The sequence below is a fragment of the Zalophus californianus genome, chromosome 12, assembly GCF_009762305.2.
Source record: "Zalophus californianus isolate mZalCal1 chromosome 12, mZalCal1.pri.v2, whole genome shotgun sequence".
Classification (NCBI taxonomy): Eukaryota; Metazoa; Chordata; class Mammalia; order Carnivora; family Otariidae; genus Zalophus; species Zalophus californianus.
The window spans coordinates 84,533,430-84,558,069 of record NC_045606.1 but is presented as its reverse complement, the minus strand read 5'-3'; the positions used below and the strand labels follow the sequence as shown (position 1 = coordinate 84,558,069).

Here is a 24,640-nt window from a genome sequence, read left to right as displayed (position 1 = left end):
AAGCCACCCAGGAACCCCTGTTAGTGATTTTCTAAGAAAACCAGTTTATGCTTGCAAACCTCTAATGACCATGCATGATCTACTCTTATTTTGCTCTGTGTCTAGCACATGATGAAGATAAGCCATGACGTGGTTAAGCGCTGGGTCAACGAAGCCCAAGAAGCGGCTTCCAGTGACAACATTATGGTCCAGGTACTGCCATTGAATCATATTGGGTCTTGAGACCAGCTTTCTTTAACCGTCCATCTTAGGGGCAATGTATTGACTTCCCAGATGTGTACTAGCTAAAGGCTAATATTGAGCAGCCTATTAGTACATATTCTCAAGTAGATATCGCACTGATTAGAATTACTGTCTGAGACCCTGCGAGTGTTTTGTAAAAGCTGTAGGAATGTTCAGGAAGGATTCTTACATTCAGCGGTAGTTGGAGATGCTCATTCCAAAGGTCCTTCATGCTGCATTTCTGTCCTTTATTTGAAAAACAGTTTGTGATGAAGGATGTCCCAGTTCTAAGCTTTTCGGAACTTGGTTATGGTAGACATTACACAAACAGTGAAGAGTAATTTTTATTTTGTGAAACTTAAAAACCATCTTGTTGGAAAGATCTTTTGATATTTATTAATTCCTAATTAAAAGGAACAAGATTAAAATCTTAATTGGCAATTTTGTGTACTTGAGAGGATACTTACTCATCCCCTTTCAGTGTTTATAACTTCTCATGTTAGCATATTTAGTTATGCGGAAATTGAGTAGTAATTTTTCCCTCAAGAAACATTCTAGCTCTCTTAACTCTGATCATTGTGTTTTTACACAAAGTGCCACGATAATTACACTCCTTAAGCCTGCTTTAGGAGATTACTCCTTTAACTACTAACATGGCCACAGATGACTTAAAGCCACTAACAGAGACCTGTGACACTGGTAAAGCCTGGGACCCGAGAGCCTTTGTACTCAGGATGTGTGGGGCCATGCTGAACCTGCTAGAGCCATCTTCGGATTGTATGTCGCCTCTTTGATACTACTTGTGCAGTCTGAATCTTTGATTTCTGGGGGTGAAACTCATAAGAGTTTCTCAGCCTTGCCTGTGTTCGGTTCAGTACGAAAAAGGTATTCTATTTGTATACATTTGACATGGGTATCTTTTTACTAAAGTGCCATATGATTTTATTTTCCTGGGAGTTTGTCCTCTTCCTCCTCAGCTTTCTGTGTGTTACATCCTTTTTCTCGTCCTTTAGTACCACGCATTGGGAGTCCTGTATCACCTTAAGAAGAATGATCGCCTTGCTGTTTCTAAGATGTTGAATAAATTTACTAAATCCGGTCTCAAATCACAGTTTGCTTACTGCATGCTGATCCGAATTGCCAGTCGCTTACTAAAAGAAAATGAAGAGGGGTAAGTGTCTTCACCTAAACCTAAGTAATTTTCTGTTTGCTGGTTGACCTACTTCCAAGTTTATTTCCTTTATGAATGTTTTTTTGGGTAGCGCCGATTTTACAGATTTGGTGTTTTCCAAATTAAGAAAATTCATGGGGTTCTAAGTAATGCAACTTTTTTTTTTTTACCTTAATGTATGCTCTGGTATATGTATTTAATAGATTACGATTGCCAACAATAAGAAACTGATACTGAACAAAAAATACTTAGAGATCATAAGATGTGCAGTAATGTGAAAGCTGGAAGTGACATGAAGAATCTTGCTTGTTCCTTTTGGTTTTTTTTTAAAGAATATTGAAGTGCTGCATTTAATGATTTATTTATTTAAAGGGCGTGAAGGAGGAAAAGAGAATTCCACATTTGTAAGGCTCTTATATTGTTCATGAAGTAGTGTTATGTTATTTGATGGTAGACTGTGATAATATAAGGATGAATATTGTAATCTCTTAAGTAACCACTAAAGAAAAACATAGGAGTTGTAGCATAAATGTCAACAGAGAAGATAAAGTGGAATATTAAAAAAATATTTGGTTGAGCTTCCTGCTTCTGATAATGGTGGAGTAGCTTGGTCACATTAGCCCACTGCAAATACTTATGTCATTGGTACAAAACTTTGCCTCCCCCCAAAAGTAGGAAAACCCACCACTATTTGAAAGTACTGGTGAGTGGTAAAAAGTAGGCAAAAACTGGAAGGAAGTTGATGTCTGAGAAGCAGAGGCTATACTAGGTGAGATTTGTGTATTTCTGGATAGTCTCCAGAGATCCCACAGTTCCTAGATGTGGGATCACAGAAAGCCATAGTATTTACTGGACAGAGGGGTCAGAATATAGTTTGAGATGGAAAGAGTGATGAAAACCTATGGTGGAAGTCCTGGAAAGGAGGGAACCACAATTGGGATAAGCGCCCAAATCAATTTCAAACTCTGCAAAATTCCATGGTTGACCATGGTTTATACGTGGAGAGGGGAAAACTCTAGGAAACCTGAAAAACAGTAGCTGTGAACCAAAAGCACTGAGTGGAGATTCAGCTGTGCCTCACTCACAGCCAAAGAGATGAAGTTTGGAGTTTGAGCCAGCCAACTGCCTGCTAGAGAAACATCAAATTTCTAGAGTCTTTGCATCCTGTCATTCACGATGTTTATATACAGTAAAAAACTGATAGAAGTGCAAAGAGTTCGGAAAATGTGACCAGTAGTTAAGAGAAAAAGCAGTCAACAGACACTGACTCTGATATGTCCTGGACATTGGAATTAGCAGACAAGACCTCTAACAGGTTTATAAAAGATGCTTTCAAGAGTTTAAATGGGAAATAGTTATAACGAATGAGCAGGGAAAATGAAAACTATAAGAAGGAACTAAAAAGAAATTCCAGAGCTTTAAATTCCTTGTTAGTCAGAATTCAACCAGAAAAGCAGAACCCATAGCAGATAAATATATAAAGAGATTTATTACAAGGAACTGGCATTTGCAATTTGGGAGCTTGCTCAGCAAGTCCAAGATCCTTAGGGCAGGCTGTCGGGAAGGGAGGGTATCACAGGCAGGTGGGAACTCATGGGCACAGGCTGAAGCTGCTGCCCACTGGTGGAATTTGTCATCTCACATTTTACTATAAGCAGCAAGATGAAACTAGGTCACACCTTCAACACTTTCCTTGGAAATTCCCTCGAGTCAGGTTCATCATCTACAAGTTATGGTTTCCACAAAACTGCGGGACACAATTTCGCTAATCTGTCCACTAACCTATAACAAATATCCACTTTACTCCAGTTTACAATAACTTCTTCCTTTTGTGCTCTTACAGGATCCTCCAAGACTGGATTTCTCCCCTCCCCTCACCTCCCTCCTTCCCTTCCTTCCTTCCTTTTTAATTCCAGCATAATTAACATACAGTGTTCTATTAGTGTCGGGTGTACAATATAGTGATTCAAGAATTCCATACATCACCCAGTCCTTATCAGAACAAGTGCACTCCTTAGTCCCCATCACCTGTTACCCCATCCCCCACCCACTCCCCTCTGGTAACCATCGGTTTGTTCTCTATAGTTGAGTCTGTTTCCTTTCCTCTTTCTTTTGATCATTTGTTTTATTTCTTAAATTCCACATATAAGTGAAATCATATATTTTTCTGTGACTTATTTCACTTAGCATTATACTCTTGAGCTCCATCCATGTTGTTGCAAATAGAAAGATTGCATTCTTCCTTATGGCTGAATAATATTCCATTGTGTGTGTGTGTGTGTGTGTGTGTGTGTGTGTGTGTGTGTGTGTGTGTGTGTATTCACACCCTGTCTTCTTTATCCATTGATCTGTCGATAAACACTTGGGCTGCTTCCATAATCTGGTTATTGTAAATAATGCTGCAATAAACATAGGGGTGCCTGTATCCTTTTGAATTAGTGTTTTTGTATTCTTTGGGTAAATACCCAGTAGTGTGATTAATGGATCATGGGGTATTTCTATTTTTAACTTTCTGAGAAACCATAAACTCCATATTGTCTTCCGTAGTGGCTGCACCAGTTTGCATTCCCACCAACAGTGCGTGAGTGTACCTTTTTTTCCACATCCTCACCAACACTTGTTGTTTCTCATGTTTCTGATTTTAGCCATTCTGACAGGTGTGAGGTGGTATCTCTTTGTGGTTTTAGGTTGCATTTCCTTGGTGATGAGTGATGTTGAGTATCTTTTCATGTGTCTATTGACCAACAGTATGTCTTTGGAGAAATGTCTTTTCATGTCTTATGCCCATTTTTAATTGGATTATTTGTTTTCTGAGTGTTGAGTTTTAGAAGTTCTTTATATATTTTGGATACTAACCCTTAAAATCAGATATGTCATTTGCAAATAACCGCTCCCATTTAGTAGGTTGTCTTTTAGTTTTGTTGATTGTTTTCTTTGTTGTGCAGAAGACTTTCATTCTGATGATAATCCCTATAGTTTATTTTTTGCTTTTGTTTCCCTTGCTTCAGGAGACATATCTAGAAAGATGTTGTTATAGCCAGTGTCAGAGAAATTACTGTTTGTGCTCTCTTCTAGGTTTTTTTATGCTTTCAGGTCTCTCATTTAGGTCCTTAATCCATTTTGAGCTTATTTTTGTGGATAGTGAAAGAAACTGGTCCAGTTTCATTCTTCTGCATGTAGCTGTCCAGTTTTCCCAACACCATTTGTTGAAGAGACTGTCTTTTTCCCATTGCATATTCTTGCCTTTTTTGTTGAAGTTTAGTTGACCTTATATTTGGGGGTTTATTTTTGGGCTTTCTATCCTGTTCCATGAATCTGTGTATCTGTTTTTGTGTCACTACCATACTGCTTAGATTGCTACAGCTTTGTAGTATAACTTAAAATCTGGAATTGGGATACCTCCAGCATTGTTTTGTTTCGGAGTCTTTTATGGTTCCATACATATTTTAGGATTGTTTGTTCTAGTTGTGTAAAAAATGCTGTTGGTATTTTGATAGGGATTGCATTAAATCTGTAGATTGCTTTGAGTAGTACGGACATTCTAACAATATTTGTTCTTCCAATCCATGAGCATGGGATATCTTTCCATTTGTGTTGTCTTCAATTTCTTTCATCAGTGTTTTATAATTTTCAGAGTACAGGTTTTTCACCTCTTTGGTTAAGTTTATTCCTAGATATTTTATTATTTTTTGGTGCAGTTTTAAAGGGATTGCTTTAATTCCTTTCTGTTTATTATTAGTGTATAGAAATGCAGTGGATTTCTGTACATTGAATTTTTTCACATTGCGACCTTACTGAATTTATCAGTTCTAGTAGATTTTTGGTGGAGTCTTTAGGGTTTTCTATATATATGCAAATAGTGAAAGTTTTACTTCTTCCTTACTAACTTGGATTCCTTTTATTCCTTTTTCTCATCTGATTGCTGTGGCTAGGACTTCACCAGTAGTATGTTGAATAAAAGTGGTGAGAGGGACATCCTGTCTTGTTCCTGATCTTAGGGGAAAAGCTTTCAGTTTTTTACCATTGAGTATGTTAGCTGTGGGTTTTTCATATATGGCCTTCATTATGTTGATGTATATTCCCTCTAAGCCTACTTTGTTGAGGGTTTTTTTCATGAATGAATGTTGCACTTCGTTGGATGTTTTTTCTGCATCTATGAAGTGATCATATGGTTTTTATCCTTTTTATTATTGATGAGATCTATCACCTTGATTGATTTGCAAATATGTAACCACCCTTATATCCTGGGAATAAATCCCACTTGATTGTGGCAAATGATTTTTTTTTTTAACCATTTTGGATTGTTGGATTCAATTTGCCAATATATTTTTTTAAAGATTTATTCATTTATTTTAGAGAGAGAGTGCATGCAGTCACTAGGTGCCCTGATCTGCTAATATTTTGGTGAGGATTTTTGTGTCTGTGTTAATCACAGATAGTAGTACATTTTTTGTAGTGCCTTTATCTGGTTTTTGGTATGGGGGCAATATAGGCCTCAGTTTTCCTTCCTCTATTTTTGGAAATAGTTTTGGAATATTTTAATAGTTTTAAACATTCTTTAAACGTTTGGTAGATATGAAGCCATCTGGTCCTGGACTTTTGTTTGTTGGGAGTTTTTTTTATTATGGATTCAATTTCATTACTGGTAGTCTGTTTAAGTTTTCTATTTCTTCTTAATTGAGTTTTGGAAGGTTATGTTTCTAGAAATTCATCCATTTCTTCTAGGTTGTCCAATTTGTTGGCATATAGTTTTTCATAATACTCTCTTGCAATCCTTTGTATTTCTGAGATGTCGGTTATTATTTTTCCTCTTTCATTTCTGATTTTTTTTTTTTTTTGAGTCCTCTCTTTTGATGAGTCTGGCTAAGGGTTTACCAATTTTGTTGATCTTTTCAAAGAACCAGCTCTGGTTTCATTGATCTGTTCTATATTTTAGTTTCTATATCATTTATTTCTGCTCTAAACTTTATTTCCTTCCTTCTACTGGTTTTAGATTTTTTTCTGTTTCTGCCTCCTTTAGATGTAAGGTTAGGTTGTTTATTTGAGATTTTTCTTCTTGAGGTAGGCCTGTATTGCTGTAAACGTCCCTCTTAGAACTTCTTTTGCTGCATTCCAGAGATTTTGGACTGTTACGTTTTCATTTTCATTTGTCTCCATGTATTTTATTTCCTCTTTGATTTTTTTTTTTTGATTGACCCATTCATTGTTTAGTAGCATGTTATTTAACTCCCATGTATTTATGCTTATTCCAGATATTTTCTTGTGGTTGATTTCTAGTTACATAGCGTTGTGGTCAGAAAAGATGCATGGAATGACTTCGATCTTTCTGAATTTGTTGAGACTTGTTTTGTGGCCCAATATGTTATGTATTCTGGAGAATGTTCCATGTACACTTGAAAAGAATGTGCATTCTGCTGTTTTAGGATGGAGTCCAAGACCAGATTTCTACAAGTGGTCTGTGAACCCTCACAGGCAGTGTTCTTAAAGACCAGATTTCTCATAGCACTCCGTTTAAGGCAATTCAGGCGTTTTTTGTCATGCTCCCCCAAATTCTACCAGCTTCTACCCATTTCTTGCTTCCAAAGATAATTCCACAGTTTCAGGTTTTTGTTACAGTAGCACCTTACTGTCAGGTAGCAAAATCTGTATTGGTTTTTTACTGTTACCGTAACAAATGATCACATATGTAATGGCTATTACAACATTTGTTTATGATCTCGTGGTTTTGTAGGTTGGACATATCTTATGGGCCAAAGTCAGAATGTTAGCAGGATGCTGATGCTTACTGGAGACTTTGGGGGAAGAATTCACTTTTAATCTTATTTAGATTGTTGGCCAAATTCATTTCTTTGTGGCTAAAGCTTGGTAGGTCTCTATTTCCTTGATGGCTGTCTGCCAGGGGTTGGTCTGTGTCATGTAAGGTAACATATTGACAGGTTCCATGGAAGAAGCCTGGATATCTGGGGGGCCATTCTGCCTGCCACACAGATGGTAACTGAAATGGATAATTTACTGGATAGACTTAGCACCAGACTAGAGATGGCTAACAAAAGAGTAAAGGAGTTAGTGAATTTTAAGACAGAGCAATAGAAAGTAAATAATTTGAAGAACACAGAAAACAGATTAAAGAAGAACAAACAGCTTCAGAGAACTGTGAGGATAATATCAACTGGTGTACCACTTGATATGTAATTGGAATTCCTGAGGGAGATGTGAGAGACTGGAGCAAAAAAGCTATACGAAGAAATAATGAACAGATTTCCCAATATACATTTATTCTAGCAGTGCAAGATTCATTTAACAGTCAAAAACCAACATAACATTCCTCATTTAAAGAATAAAGGAGAATAATCTCAATATTGTAATGGATGCATAAAAAGCACTTGATAAAATTCAGTGACAATTTGTGATTAGAAATCTCTTTTCAAAGCAAAGAATAGAAGGGAACATCATTATTCTGATAAGAGTACCAAAAAAATCTCCAGTAGACTTTATACTTATTGGTGGACTATTAAGGATTTCCCCTGGAGATTATAAATGAAACAGTGATGCCTGCTAACTATATATATATATTTTAAGCAACAGTTTTTTTTTTTTTTTAAACATTTTATTTATTTGACAAAGAGAGACACAGCAAAAGAAGGAACACAAGCAGGGAGAGTGGGAGAGGGAGAAGCAGGCTTCCCGCGAAGCAGGGAGCCCGATGCGGGGCTTGATCCCAGGATCCTGGGATCATGACCTGAGCCGAAGGCAGATGCTCAGCGACTGAGCCACCCTGGCACCCATTTAAGCAACATTTTACTGGAAGTCATACTTGATGCAATAAGTTAAAAAAAATATCTAAGGATTGGAAAGAGGACATAAAACAGTCTTTGCTGACAACATGATTGATGTAAAATATGCATTATCTATCAGAATTGATACATGAATTTATCAAGGTTACTGGATAGTTCGGTATCCAAAGTTGATTTTATTTCTATATTCCAGCAACCAATCAGGAAAATAAAATTTTGAGGGGTACCTGGGTGGCTCAGTCGGTTGAGCATCTGCCTTCGGCTCAGGTCATGATCCCAGGGTCCTGGGATCCAGCTCTCTGCTCAGTGGGGAGCCTGCTTCTCTCTCTCTCTCTCTCTCTCTCTCTTTCTCTGTCAAATAAATAAAGAAAATCTTAAAAAAAAAAAAGAGTTCACCATAAAAAAAAAAAGTAAAGTAAAATTGTGAAAAGATGGCACCATTTGTATTGAAATCAAATCCTTAGGAATAAATCTCCCTAAAACTGTGTACTTCTCTACAAAAATTATAAAATGTTACTGAAGTATAACCTGAATAAATGCAGGGATATATCCTGTTCTTAGATTGGAATATTCAGTACTATAGAGATGTCACATCTTATTTTGATCTGTGGATTCAGCGCACCCCCAAGCAGAATCTCAGTTGACTTCTTTTAAATACCAAACAGAAATACATACATTTGTGTGTCAAAAGACGAACCAAGGATACATCTAGGACTGCTATTCAGTCCAAATGGAGGGAGTCCACATGTCTGACATGTTAGAATCAAAAAATACATTGTGGTAATACATTCAATAGTGTACAAAACAATAGACATGAACAAAGTACTGTTAAATACAATCACATGGGTAAATCTCCCTAAGGCACACAGATCCATGCTATCTGGTTCTGTTTGAGTTAATTTGAGACTTAATAGGCACAACTGATGTATAGCATTAAAAGTTCATATTTATCTTTAGGGCAGAAGCACAGTTGTGCCTGGGAGGCGGCATGTAGGGGCTCCTGTAGTGCTTGAAATATTCATCTTATCATTGTAGCTTTGTAATCATGCACTTAGGACTTAGTTATCTCCTGTTGTATAATAAATTACTGAAGAACTTAACCAGATTAAAAGGACAACTACTTATTTTCCCCCACATGGTTTCTGTAGGTCAGGGGTTGGGAGTGTTCTTAGCTGGTTCCTGCTTGAGATCTTTCATGAGGTTGTAATCAAGATGTTGGGCGGGGTTGCAATCATTGGAAGGCTTGAGGGAGGCTGGAGAATCTGCTTCCAGGTCATTCACTGGTGTGTGTGTGACCTTGGTGCAAGCTGTTGGCAGGACACCTGAGTTCCTTGCCATGTCGACCTCTCCATAGGGCTGTTCAGTGTCCTCATAACATTGTGGAAGTCACAATCATTTTTATGACCTAGTCTTTGAAACCACATTTCAGCATTTCTGCCAATATTCTGTTGGATAAAAGGATCAACTCTATTCAGTGTGGCTGGGGACTAGAAAAGGGAATGAATATCAGAAACCAAGAATCACTGGGGGCATCTCTAAGTTCGGCTACTGTATTAGTATGCTACGGCCACCATGACAAAATACGACAGACTTGGCACCTTAAACAACAGAAAGGTATTTGCTCACAGTTCTGGAGCCAGGAAATCCAAGATCAGAGTGGTGTCTGGTGAGAACTTTCCTTTGGGTTGCAGAGTGCCATCTTAGCCCCATGCCCTCACATCCTCCTTTGGTGCATCTGTGTGCGTGTACATGCACATGCACACACACATGTAGGGGGGCAAGAGCGAGTGCTCTATCAGATCAGGACTCTATCCGTATAACTTCATTTAACCTTAAATTACTTCCTTAGAGGCCCCATCTCTAAATAGAGTCACACTGTGGGTTGGGCTTGACTATGAATTCGGGGGAGTGAGGGGGACACAGACATTTCATGTACTTTCTGCATTTTTATACAATTTAATACAAAGTCAACTCTTGGAAGGGGCCGATCAGTTCTCAGACCTATAGAAAGATAGGATCCTTAGAGTAAACACAAGCACGCACATGCAGAACCAAACGCTAAGTAGAATGTGGTGCGAAGATAAGCAAGCACGCTCTTAACACTGACTTTTTTTTAACAAGGATAAAGAGAAAATTCTAAAGATTATATGAAAACAAAGATACTTAACCTGTAGTTTTACTTTAGGTTTCTCTGTGGCATTGTATGCAAAGCAGCAATTGAGCAGTGTCTTCATAGTGCTGTGGGAAAATAATGGTCAGCCTAGAATGCTCTACTCTCCCAAACTGTCATTCAACACTGAGGGTGAAAGATATTTTTAAACGTAAGGGTTTACCATAACTAGTTTATCATCACTTTGTAGGAATTATTCATAGATTTACTCCAGCATGAACAAATACATGCTCAGAAGGCAGCAGTGGGTTTTAGGAAATAAGAGTCAACAATGGGTTAGTGTTAGCATTAGTAATACAGATATTTTAACTTTTTAAAATTTAATAAAAAGTTCAAAGATTCCAGAAGACAGCAACATGATAAATAATGGTGTAGAAGGTGGTATTAGATGGAAGTAAAAGCATGCTAAGATTTTGGTCTTGTTTTTTGGTTTTGTTTTCTTTTGTCTGTTTTTTTGAGGGGGGAGAAGATGTTGTTAATTATTATCTTTTTATATTTATTTAAGTAGTCTCTACCCCCAACTTTGGGCTTGAACGCATGATCCTGAGATCGAGAGTCACATGCTCTCCTGACTGAGCAGGCGCCCCAAGATGTTAATTATTAATGTTAAACTTTGTCAGAAAAACATATGGGTTAGTAACTAAGAATATAAGTGGAATATAAAGCTTTAAAAATGTTGAAATAAAAATGAAAGAAAAAAAACTTGATCAACATTTACTGGAATATATAAATAGAAAACAAAATAAATTGGGTGGAATTCAGTGTAAATGTATTAGTTATCTCTTGCCATGTGACAAATTAGCACCAAACTTAGCAGCTTCTCACCAACATCATCTCATAGTTTCTGTGGTCAGGAATCAGGAAGTGGCTTAGCTTTTGGTTTTGGTCCAGGGTCCTTCATGAAGTTGCAATCAAGCTATCAGCCAGAGCTGCACTCATCTAGATCTGGAGGATCCACTTCCAGTTTCCCTCGTGAAGCTGTTGACAAGCCTCAGTTTCTCCCTGGCTGTTGGCCAGGTGCTTCAGTTTCTTTCTTTGGCAGCCTCTCTGTAGGCTGCTTGAATATCCTCACAGCATGGCAGTGGCTTTTTCCAAAGTAAGCGAGCTGAAGGCGAGAGGCTCACATGGAAAGCTGCAATGCTTTATAACCTAACTAATCTCGACAAGAGACCTGCCATCACCGCTGATGGATTCTCTTGGTTACAGAGACCAAGCCTAGGATGTGGGAGGGGACTACACGGCGATGTGGATTTTCAAAAGTACAGATTTGGGGGACTATCATAGAGGTGGCAAGCAAAAATATTTCTATTATAGTAAATGTAAGTGGATTTACTTACATTATTAAAGGATTACTTATTAAAAGTGTCAGGTCAGGGGGCACCTGGGTGGCTCAGTCGGTTAAGTGTCTGACTTCAGCTCAGGTCATGATCTCAGCCCTGGGATTGAGCCCCATGTTGGGCTCCCTGCTCCGCAGGGAATCTCCTCCCCCACCCCATGTGCTCTCTCAAATCTTTAAAAGTTTCAGGTCAGGTAAACAAAGTAAGATTTATTATATAGCCTTTTATAAAAGACACTTCTAAACAAAGTGACAAGGAAAAGTTTAAAATGTATCAAAAGTAGGGGTGCCTGGGTGGGTCAGTCGTTAAATGTCTGCCTTCGGCTCAGGTCATGATCTCAGGGTCCTGGGATCGAGCCCCACGTCGGGCTCCCTGCTCGGCGGGAGGCCTGCTTCTCCCTCTCCCACTCCCCCTGCTTGTGTTCCCTCTCTTGCTCTGTCTCTCTCTGTCAAATAAATAAATAAAAACCTTAAATATATCAAAAATACATGTTCGATAGACACTAACACTATATATAATAATTGCTGCTTAGTAATAGTAATGCAAGTCAGAACACAAGGAATCAGGATTTAGAGCATTAAAAATGACAAAGTGGGATTTTGTATTTTGACAAAAGTAATAGTCTAAATGATATCATGGGAATGAACTTGTATAAGCAGTTGACCCTTGAACAACACAGATTTGAACTGTGCAGTCCACTTACACATGGTTAAATATAGTACAGTATCATAAGTGTATTTTCCTTCTGATTTTCTTAACATTTTCTTTTCTCTGGCTTGCTTTATTGTAAGAATACAATATACAATGCGTATGACATACAAAGTATGTGTGAATCAACTATTTATGATGTGGGTAAGGCTTCCAGTTAATAGTAGGTTATCTGCAGTTAAGTTTGAGTCAAATACATGAATTTTTGACTGCTTAGTGGTTTGGTGCCCCTCATCCCTGCACTGCTCAAGGACGGTTAAGTATTAACTGTACTTAATAACATTGCTTCAAAATATGTACAGTAAAATCTTAAATATAAGAAAATAAAGGGTTTGGAAGACTATAACCCCTCATGTCGCAGAAACTGACAAATCACTTATAAAAGTAGAAGACTGTAGTCAGTCTGTTTATCACTGAAAACAAAATTGACCTCATTTAGAACCTTAGATCCAAGAGAGAATATGCAATATTCTTTAAAATTTTTAAGTTAAAAAACATAGTATACATCTAGGGAAATGCATAAGACTTAAAGTTGTATGTACATTATATCTGATTGCTGTGGAATACCCATACAATGCCCATATGCTAGGTAGTCGTACGTTCCTGGTGTCCTGGAAATGCTTTCTGTATCCTCTTGGTCATACCTACCCCCAGGAGCAGCCACTATTCTGATTTTTATGGTAGTAATTTCTTTGCTTTTCTTCCGATTTTTACCCCCTGTGTATGCATCCATAAACTGTAAGGTTTAGTTTTGTCTTGTTTTGAATATTATGTCAATAGAATCATGCTATGTTTTGTATCTTGTTTGTTTGTTTTTCACTATTTCAGTGTAAGATCCACCCTTTTTTTTTTTGCTGAAGCTGTAGTTAATTTTAATTGTATATTTCCTTGATTGAATCCTTCCAGGTTCTTTTATATTCATTCTTCTATTAGTGGGCATTTGGGTTGTTTTCTGTTCTGAGCACTTACTAATGAAACAGCTACAAACAGCATTCCTGTGCTTATACCACACTACCTTATTACCATAGCTTTCTCTCTTTATATGTAAGCATTTATTTCTATAGATAGGTCTCCAGGAATGGAATTGGTAGATCATTGTTAGACTATTTCTCAAAGTGATTATATCCAGCCAGTAGGCTGCAATCCCCTGAGGCCAAGACTTGATGTCAAATTTTAAAATTTTTACTAATCAGAGGGGGTGTATTAGATTTTCTTTATTGAGATATAATTCCCATACGATGAAATTCACCTTTTTAGAGTGTATATTCAGTGGTCTTTAGTATATTCACAAAGTTGTGTAACTACCACCACTAATCCCAGAATATTTTTATCATTCCAAAAAGAACCCCCCCCAACCCATTAACAGTCACTCCCTATTCCTCCCCCTCCTCTCAGCCCCTGGAAAACATTAATCTGCTTCCTGTTTCTCTGGATTTGCCTGTTCTAGACATTTCATATAAATGGGATCATACAGTATGTGGTCTTTTGTTTCTGGTTTCTTTCCCTTATAGTAATGTTTTTAGGGTTCATCTATATTATAGAAGTATCAGTACTTTATTCTTTTTATGGCCAAATAATATTCCATTGGGTAGCTATCATATATTCATTTTTCTGTTGATGGACATTTGGGTGTTTCTACTTTTTAGCTGTTATGAATAATGCCACTATGAACAGTCATGCATAATTTTTTATGAGTATGTTTTCCATTCTCTTGGGTATAGACCTAGGAGTAGACTTGCTGGGTCATAATGTAACTCTGTGTTTAACTTTTTGAGAAACTGCCAAACCGTTTTCCAAAATGGGTGCATCATTTTACATTCTTGCCCGCAGTGCATGAAGGTTCCAATTTCTCTGCATCTTCACCAACACTCATTATTGTCTTTTTATTTTCTTTTAAAGATTTACTTATTTATTTTTTAGAGAGAGAGAGAAAGAAAGCCTGCAGGGGTGGGGAGGGGCAGAGGGAGAGGGAGAGTCTCAAGCAGACTCTGCATGGAACCCAACTCGGGGCCCAGTCCCACAACCCTGAGATTACAACCTGAGCCAAAACCAAGAGTTGGCAACTGCGCCACCGAGGCATCCGTCTTTTTTATTATATACAAGTAGTCAGTGTGATGAGGTATCTCATTGTGTGTTTTTTCCATTGAAAAAAAATTTTTTTTAATATTTAATTTATTTATTTGACAGAGAGCACAAGCAGGGGGAGCGGCAGGCAGAGGGAGAGGGAGAAGCAGACTCCCTGCTGAGCAGAGAGCCTGTCCTGGGGCTTGATCCCAGGACCCTGGGATCATGACCTAAACCGAGGCAGATGCTTAACTGACTGAGCCACCCAGGCACCCCCCCATTGAAAAAATTTTTATTGGACAAAAATTGTACAAATAAGCTCTTGGTTTGAACAACAAAGGCTGTATTTCCCTAATGACTAATAATGTTGAGTATCTTTTCATGTGCTTATTGGGCATTTGTAGATCTTTTTTTTTTTTAAGATTTTATTTATTTGAGAGAGAGAGAGCTCGAGAGAGGGGGAGGGGCAGTGGGACAGGGAGAGGGAGAAGCAGGCTCTCCACTGAGCAGGGAGCCTGACATGGGGCTCCATCCCAGGACCCTGGAATCATGACCTGAGCTGAAGGCAGATGCTTAACCAACTGAAACATCCAGGCGCCCCCATTTGTAGATCTTCTTTGGAGAAAGGTCTTTTCAGATCCATTGCTCATTTAAAAAACTGGGTTATTTGTCTTTTATTGAGTTGTAATCATTGTTAAATATAGTTTGGATACTAGACCTTTATTAGATACATAATTTGCAAATGTTTCCTCCCGTTTTACAGATTGTATTTTTAGTTTCCTGGTTGTGTCCTTTGAAGTACAGAGTTTTAAATTTTGATGAAGTCCAGGTTATGTAGGTTTTGTTTTGGGCTTTTTTTGTTTTTGCTTGTTTTTGGTTTGTGCATTTGGTAGTATACTAAGGAAACCATGGTCTAATCCAAGGTCATGAAGATTTACACCTATGCTTTCTCCTAAGAGTTTTATAATTTTATCTTTTACATTTAGGTCTTTGATACATTTTGTGTATAGTGTGAGGTGTAGGGGGTCCAGTTTCATTCTTCTGCCTGTGGAGGTCTGGTTGAAATAGGAGTTTGCAGTTGTCTCAGCACTATTTGGTGAAAGATTATTTTTCCTTTATATTGCCTTGGCATCCTTGTCAAGTCATTGTGGTTTTAGTTTGTAATTCCCTAATTACTAATGAGTTTGGGAACCTTTTTCTATGTTTATCAACCATTTGAATATCTTTTCTATTGAAATACCCAGTTTTTAATTGGGTTATCTGCCTTATTTTTATTGATTTCTAGGAGTTGTTTTTTGGTTGTATATGTTGCAGATAGCTTTTGCCACTCAAGTTAGTCTATTCTCTTGGTGTCTTGATGACAGAACAGAACTTCTTTAATGTAGTCAAATTTATCAGTCTTTGACTTTTGGAACAATACTTTTGGTGTCTTGCTCAAGACATCTTCTAATTCAAGTTCTCAAATATATCCTGTGCTATTTTTTAATCAACATTATAGTTTTAACTTTTGTGTTCTAGGTCTGTAATCTACTTGGAATTGTTTTTTGGATATGGTATGAGGTAACAATTTAATTTCTTTTTTTCCTCCCTATGGATACCAAGTAGTCCTGCTACCATTTGTTGAAATATGTGTTCATACCCACTGCTCTGAAACGTCAGCTGTGTCATAAATCAGGTATCCTTGTACTCACTGCTCTTTTTCTGGGCTCCTCGGCTCTAGGAGCTCTCTTTTTCTGCACCAACAACACATTCTTTATTATCACAGCTTCATAATAGTGTAGATATATGCTGGAACAAATCCTCCCTTATTCTGCTGGAGTGTTTGCCAGCTCTTGTTTTATATCCTTATTTTTCTGTGCATATGTATGTAATTTTATTAGGGATTATTCAGCCTTGCCCTCAGTCAAATTTGCCTCTTCCTGGGATACTCCCATCAAGACCATTAATAACAACCAAGGAGTTCTAACCTGGGCAGTGATAATCCCCAGGTTTTTCATTCATTGGGATTTTAGGGCTATTTCTCACAGGTAGTTAGTGAGACCAGCCATCCCAGTGACTGGTCATAATGACAAAATGTGTCTTTGACCTCCTTCCCTTCGATTTACTTCCAGAAAGCCACAGTAGAAACCTGACTTGATGCCCACTTCACTGTAACAGTTCTTACACAAATAAGCACAGATGTCCAAGGAAAACTCACACACAGCCTACTGGAGTCACATTCAGTGGGAGCAACCCATAGAGACAGAAACCGGATCAGATGCGCTGGCTGCCCCAGTGCTCATTCATTTCAGTTCAGTGCACAGAGGTCTGTCAGGGCAGGTTTCACATCCCAAGAGAGGGATTATGACCCTTGGGCTTTGTGGCTTTTAAACCACTTTAAGTACAGAAGCAACAACCACTCACTGTTGTGATCAGGGGTGGGATGCAGAAGTAACATAATATGATAGACATTATCTGATGCCACAGGGGAAAAAATTAGAAGAGACAACCCTGAACAATTATATGCCACCAGATAGAACCTATTTTGACAACATAGTTTTTTAGGGGAAGCAGCCCTTCCCTGGCATAATCAGGGTCTGGGATCCAAATCTCGCAGCTGTATGATGTGGCATGTTGGTAGCAGGAATCTTCCTCTTTCATGGTTGGGGAAGTGCCAGCCCTTCCCTTGGCATGATGGGAAGGAACTCCAGCCCAAGTTTTGGGTTGACTGGAATTGATTGCCATACACATTGGGCTGAGTCCAGTTGTCATGGAGGTTCATAGGAGCTCAGCTTCTTTTTTGGGTGGTCAGCAGATCAGTTTTGGACGAAATGACCCTTACCCCTCACTTGTTAATTCTCAGGATTTCTCTGGCAATTCTTTTTTATTTTGTATGTATATTTACATAGATGGCATTTTAAAAACTTAATTTTTCACTATAAACTTCCCTTTTAGTACTGCTTTTATTGCATGTTTTTGTTTGTCTCATGATATTTTCTAATTTTCCTTTTTAAACTGCTTTAAGTACTTCTTTGACCCATTGGTTGTTCAAGAGTGTGTTGTTTACTTTCTACATATTTGTTAATGTTCCAGTTTTCCTTTTGTTATTGATTTCTAGTTTCATTCCATTGTGGTTACAAGAGATACTTGGTATGATTTTAATCTTCTTAAATTTGTTAAGACTTGTTTTGTGACCTAACATGTAATCTCTCCTGGAGAATATTCTGTGTGTACTTGGGAAGAATGTGTATCCTGCTACTGTTGGTTGGAATGTTCTGTATATGTCTGTTAAGTCCATTTGGTCTATGTTATTCCAGTCCACTGATTTTCTAGGGTCTTGAAGTGTTTTACTATTATCGTGTTGCTGTCTGTTTTTCCTTCAGATTTGTCAGTGTTTGCTTTATATATTTAGGTTTTTGAAAATTGTTTTGAATATTCTAGGTCCTTTGCATTTCTATATAAATTTTAGGATCAGCTTTGAATTTCTACAACAAAAGCCTGCCAGCATTTCGATTGGGATTACACTGAATAGAATAATAGATCTACTTTGAATAAATCAATTTGGGAGAATTGCCATCTTGCTACTGAGTCTTCCAGTCCATGAACACAGACTGTTTCTGTATTTAGATTTCTCAGCAGTGTTTTATAGTTTTCAGGGTAAAAGTCTTGCATTCTCTTATTAAATGTATTTCTAAGTATTTTATTCTTATGTTTATTCTTAATTTCACTTTGGATTATTGTTGCCAATATATAGAAATACAGTTGATTTCTGCAGGTTGACCTTGTATCCTGTAACCTTGCTGTGGTCATTTATTAATTCAGTGTGTGTGTGTGTGTGTGTGATTCCCTGGGATTTTCTATGTTCAGGATCATATTATCTGTGGACAAAGACAGTTTTACTTATTCCTTTCCCAAACCGATGTCTTTAATTTCTTTTTTTGCCTAATTTTACTGTCTTGAACTATCACTAAAATGTTGAGTACAACTAAAATGTTGAGTACAAGTGGTGAAAGTAGACATCCCTGGCTTGTCCCTGATCATAAGGGGAAAGCATTAAGCATGATGTGCATTTTTTGAAAGTGCCTTTTATTAGGTTGAGGACATTTCATTTAGTCTCTAGTTTTTTGAGAATATTTATCATGAATGGGTGTTAGATTTTGTCAATTGCTTTCTGCATCTTTTAAGATAACTGGCTTCTGTCCTTTATATTATTAATTTGGTATGTAACATGCATCGATTTTTCTGATGTTAAACCAATTTTACATTCCTGGGATAAATGCTACTTGGTTATTGTGAATTGTTGTGAATATTGATTATTCTTTTATATATTGCTGGATGCAGTTTGCTAATTTTGTTAAGGAATTTTGTGTCTATTTCAGGGATATTGGGCTATAGTTTTCTTGCAAAAAATTGTCAGGCTTTGTTACGCGTAATACTGACATCACAGTGTTGGGAAGTAGTGTACTCCCCTCATTTATTTCCTGGAAGAGTTTCTGAAGGATTGGTATTATTTCTTTAAATATTTGATAGAATTAACCAATGAAGCCATTGGGACCTGTGCTTTTCTTTGAGGGAAGATTTTATTATGAATTTTTTAAAATTTTATTTATTTATTTGACAGAGACACAATGAGAGAGGGAACACAAGCAGGGGGAGTGGGAGAGGGAGAAGCAGGCTTCCTGCGGAGCAGGGAACCCGATGCGGGGCTCGATCCCAGGACCCTGGGATCATGACTGGAGCCGAAGGCTGACGCTTAACGACTGAGCCACCCAGGCGCCCCTGAGGGAAGATTTTAAATAACTCATAAGCCTATTTACATTATGTATTTCTTCATTAGTCAGTTTTGGTAATTTGGTATTTCTAGGGACAAATCCCCAGAAATGACATACAGATGTTCATAATATTCCCTTATAATCATTTAAATTTCTTTAGGGTCAGTAATGTTGTTCCTTTCTTCATTCCTGATTTTGATAATTTCTGTCCCCCCCTCCTTTTTTTAAATTAGTTTAGCTGAAGATTTGTCAATTTTGTTGATCTTTCAAAGAACTAACTTTGGGTTTCACTGATTTTCTTTTTTATTACTTTTCTGCATTCTAGTCTATTGATCTCTGATCTTATTTTCTTTCTTTTGCTTGCTGTAGGCTTGATTTACTCTTCTCTTTCTAATTTCTTAATTGTGGAAGCCTAGGTTATTGATTTGGGACTTTTCTTCCCTGGTATCAGTGTTTAGAGCTATGCATTTCCTTCCTACATTGCTTTAGATACATCTCAAATTTTGATGTGTCTTTGTTTTCATTTGGTTTAAAAATATTTTCCATTTGATTTATTCTTGATACATGGGTTACTTAGAAAATGTTTAATTTCCAAATATTTGGGGATTTTTTAAATTTATTTTGTTTTATAATTTAATTCAGTTGTGGTTGGGAAACATGCTTTGATTTCTGTCCTTTTAAATGTATTGACATTTATTTCATGACCGGCACTTATTACATCCTTAAGAACTGTCCATATGTACTTGAAAAGAATGTATTTTACAGTCTTTGGGTTGAATGTTCTAGGTTAAGTTGGGTGATTACGTTGTTCAAGTCTTCTACATCCTCGATGATTTTCTGTCTAGTTCTATTGACTATTGGGTCAGTATGGACATTTCCAATTATTATGGTTACATGATCTATTTCTCCTTTCATTTTTTCAGGTTTTGCTTCATATATTTTGAGGCTTTTTTGTTAAGTGTATATGTGTTTATCATTGTTATATCATCCTGATATATTAACTTCTTTCTCATTATGAAATATCTTTTTTTCTCTTATAGATTTTTGTCTTAAATTCTACTTGTCTGGTATTAATATAGTCAATCCTAATCTCTAATGGTTACTGTTTGCATGGCCTATCTTTTCCCATCTTTTTACTTTCACCCTGTTTGTATCTTTGAATCTAATGTGTGTCTCTTGTAGACAGCATATAATTGGATCTTGCTTTTTTATTCTGTCTGGCAATCTCTATGTTTTTTGGTTGGGGCAGTTAGACTATTTACATTTAACATAATTATTGATATAGTTGGATTTACTTCTGCCATTTTGCTATTTGTTCTATATGTCTCCTGCCTTTTTTTTTGTTTGTTTCTCTTGTCCTCTTTGACTGCTTTGTTTTGTCTTAAATGAATATTTTCAGTGTATCATTTTAATTTTTCTGTCAATATTTTCACTTTTTTTCAGTTTTTTCTTAGTTGTTACTCTAGGGATTAGCATGTGCATTTTACTTTACCACAGTCTACCTCAGATTAATACTAATTTAATTTTAGTAAAAAATAGAATCTTTTCTCCAGTATAGTTTCATTCTCTCTGGACTCCTATTTGCTATAATTGTCATGTATATGATGTGTATGTGTTATAAGTCCAACAATATACAGTTGATCCTTGAAGAATGTGGGGGCTAAGGGAGCCAACTTCCCAGGTAGTCTAAAATCTGCATATAATTTTTGACTTCTCCAAAACGTAACTGCTAATAGCCTACTGTTGACCAGAAGTCTTAGTGATATCATAAGCAACACGTATGTTGTGTTTTATGTAGTATATGCTGTATTCTTACAATAAAGTAGGCTAGAGATAAGAAACTGTTACTAAGAAAATTATAAGGAAGAGAAAATACCTTTGCAGTACTCTATTATAAAGTCTGCATACAAATTAACCCATGTGGTTCAAACCTGTTGTTCAAGGGTCAACTATAATGTTATAATTATTGCTTTGTAATATTTTATGTCCTTTAAAGTAGTTGAGAGAATGAAAAAAATTTATGGACTCGTTTATATCAGCTCACATATTTATCATTTCTAGTGCTCTTTCTTTCTCCTTGATTATTCACATCACTGTTTAGTGTAAATCTTTAAGTCTAAAGACTTCCTTTAGTATTTTTTGTAAATCTGTCAGCAGTGCATTCTCTCAGTCATTGCTTCTCTGGTAGTGTCTTTTTTAGCCTTCGTTTTTGGAGGACAGTTTGCTGGATATAGAATTCTTGTCTTTATATTTCAGCACTTTGACTATGGCATTCTACTGCCCTATCTCTTCCATTGTTCAGGTGGAAAGCTAGCCATTGATCATATTGATGTTCCCCTGTAAAAACTATTCATTTACTCATTACACAATGAGTAGTTTTTACCTTGCTGCTGTCAAAAATCTTCTCTTTGGCTTATGGTGTGTCTCTGTGTGGATCTTTTTCTGTTTATCCTCCATGGGATTTTTTGAGCGACTCAAGTGCATGGATTAGTGCTTTCATCAAATTTGGGCACTTTTTTTTCATTATTTCTTCATACATTCCTTTTGCCCCTTTGTGTCTCTCTTTTCCTTCTGGGACTCCTATTATGCAATTGTTCATACCCTTGGTCATATTCCGTAGATCTCCAAGGCTCTGTTCTTTTTTTTTTTTTTTTCATTCTTTTTTCTTTTTCTCAGCTGGATTATCTTAGTTTACCTACCTTCAGGTTTACTCATTTCTTTCTACTGCCAGTGCAAATCAGCTGCTGAATTGCAGATTTGAATTTTTCATTGATTATTGCACTTTCCAAATCCAGAATTTCTATTTGGTTTCTTTAAAAACAACAACACAATAAATAAACCAAACTCATTTCTCTTTATTGATATTATCTCTTTGGTGAGGTATGATTGCCATGTCTTTAATTCTCTTTAATTCTTTACACATGGTTTCCTTTATTTCTTTGAACAGGTGTATATTCATTGACAGAGTCTTTGTCTGGTACATCCAATGCCATATCTAATACCTGGGCTTCCCCAAGAATAATTGGCTATGGACTGCGTACTTTACTATTTCTTTACATGTGTCATAACTTTTTGTCAAAAACTGGATATTTTAAGTATTGTGGTAACTCTAGTAATCATATTTCCCTCTTCCCCATCCTCAGAGGTTGTTATTGTTGCTGGTTGTTGTCATTTATTTAATGTCTTTCCTGGACAAATTCTGCAGTCTTACTCTTTGTCACATGCAGTCACTGAAGTCTCTGCTTAATTAGCTAAGTCATCAGCCGATGATTTGACAGAGTTTCTTAAATGACTTAAGCCAGTAGGTCTCCCACTCTTTTTCTAATGGGCACTTTGTGTGTTGGGACAAATTGGTTTCCATGCTCTGGCAGTTTACAACTCTGCCTTAGCCTTCACTTCCTACATGCACAGAACCTCAAAGGCAAGCACGGGTAAAAGGTTAGGCCTTATCTTGTCTTTCCTGGTTATTTGCATGGCCTTCTACATGTGCATGGCCTTCTGGATCCCCAGGAATGCGTCAGAAATTGGAAAAGCCTCCCATGGAGCTCTTGTTTCTCAGATTTTCCTTTTGAGTTTTTTGGCCAGCCTCTTGTTTGCCCCAGGTGGAGTCACTGCCCCGGCAACTGCAGTGTTAAACAGTTGCCACTGATATTTTGGGATGAACTTGCTTGAGGATAGAGCTTTCCTCACTGATTGGGCTCTGAGTCAGATGAAACAAAGATTAGCTCCATGAACGGGGCTTTTCTAAGGAGCACCAGTCAGGCCGAATAGTGTACAGTTCCCTGGGGACAGGGCTTCTGAGGGAGCTCCAAACCCATCGGCCTTCTCCAGTGGCTGCTAGGCTGCTGGCTGTCATAGCTACTGAGATTCTGAGGCTGCTGATTTCCAAGGCCACCATGAAACTGGGAAGAGGGACTAGAAATAGAGCAAGTGAAAACACTAGAAAGCTTGTTTGCTGTTGTTAGGAAGATTCAGCTGTTTTCCTTGAATAAATGTTTTTGGGATTGTTGTAAGCCTTTGGCTAATTTCTAGAGTGCTGAAAAAGTTAATTTTGAAAATTTATGCCAGTGTTCTCATTGCCTTTATGGAGGAATGGATTTTCAGAGGTCCTTCATCCATAATTCCAAAAGTGCTTCTCAGTCTGCCTGTGTTTTTAAGTGCTGTGCATATTACACCTGTTCTTTTTGATATCTAATGATGCCCTACGTGTATTTATTTATTGTCAGCCATGAAAGTCCACTCTTTGATTTCATTGAGAGCTGCTTGCGAAATAAACATGAAATGGTTATTTATGAAGCTGCATCAGCTATCATCCATCTTCCTAACTGTACTGCCAGGGAGTTGGCACCTGCCGTTTCAGGTTAGTTGTGTGTTTGATAGCTGGATTTTGTTTATATTTGTATGTTTTTGTTTTAAGTTCCATAGTTCTGCAGGATAGGTAGTAAGAATGATTTTTGAACCTTAGCTGTATTATATTTACCTTTGTGTTGTGATATGTAGATGATTTATTTTTGTTGTTCTTTACTTAATTACCTCTTTTTGTGAAGTTACCATTTCCCTATATAAAACATTAAAAATTTTTTGCTTAGAATCAAGTAACTTTCATGCCTTCAGTTCTCTTTCATGTTTAAAAAGTCCATTTGCTCTTATAAGTATTGCTACCACAAATTCAGATATTAGTGGGTATATTAATTCTTATAGAAAACTAAACTTTGTTTCCTATATTTACACTTTTTATAGTTTAACAAAAAGTGTTTTTACTATTTTTGATGATACATTTCTGATGTGAAGTTTTGATGTTGTGATCTAATCTCCTTATGCATATTTTGAATATGTACTATATTTTCAGATATATGCAATATGATGAAATGAGCTATATTCACAGTGATCTTTTTTCCTTTCTAGTTCTTCAACTTTTCTGTAGCTCTCCTAAGCCAGCTTTGAGATATGCAGCTGTGAGGACTTTGAACAAGGTAGGTGTCCCTTTGCCAACTATTGACTTATATCAATGTTTGATTGAGAATCATTACATGTGAAGCATTTGGCTTTCTCCCCAAGTTAGTAAATAGGATTTATGGGCTTCACTTCTATAGCACCTTCCTTATATTTGTGGCCTTAGGTGTGGCCATTTTTATTATTCAGCTAAAGATTATAATTCGACTTCTGAGCACTTTACAGCTGAGAACCACATTGTCCAATATGATGCCCATTAGCCATGAGTGGCTATTTCCATTTAAATTAAGTAAAATTAAATAAAAAATTCAGCTCCTCAGTCACTCTAGTCACACTTCATGTGCTCAGTAATCATGGGGTTAGTGACTCTCATATTGGACAGTGCTTTACGTCTTGAACATTTCTATCACTGTAGAAAGTTTTCTTGGACAGTGCTGGTGCAACACAATGTGAGTCACATGTATAATTTT

General features: G+C 37.0%; 1 protein-coding gene across 2 annotated transcripts in view; it reads left to right on the top strand.

Moving 5' to 3' along the window:
• Nucleotides 1-24,640, top strand: part of COPG2 (COPI coat complex subunit gamma 2) — a 116,885-nt gene that overhangs the window by 36,231 nt on the left and 56,014 nt on the right. For both annotated transcript variants that reach the window (XM_027573194.1, XM_027573195.2), the window contains exons 8-11: nucleotides 106-192; nucleotides 1,236-1,393; nucleotides 23,444-23,577; nucleotides 24,123-24,190. In XM_027573194.1, the coding sequence (XP_027428995.1) occupies nucleotides 106-192; nucleotides 1,236-1,393; nucleotides 23,444-23,577; nucleotides 24,123-24,190 (447 nt within the window). The remainder of the gene's footprint in view (nucleotides 1-105; nucleotides 193-1,235; nucleotides 1,394-23,443; nucleotides 23,578-24,122; nucleotides 24,191-24,640) is intronic.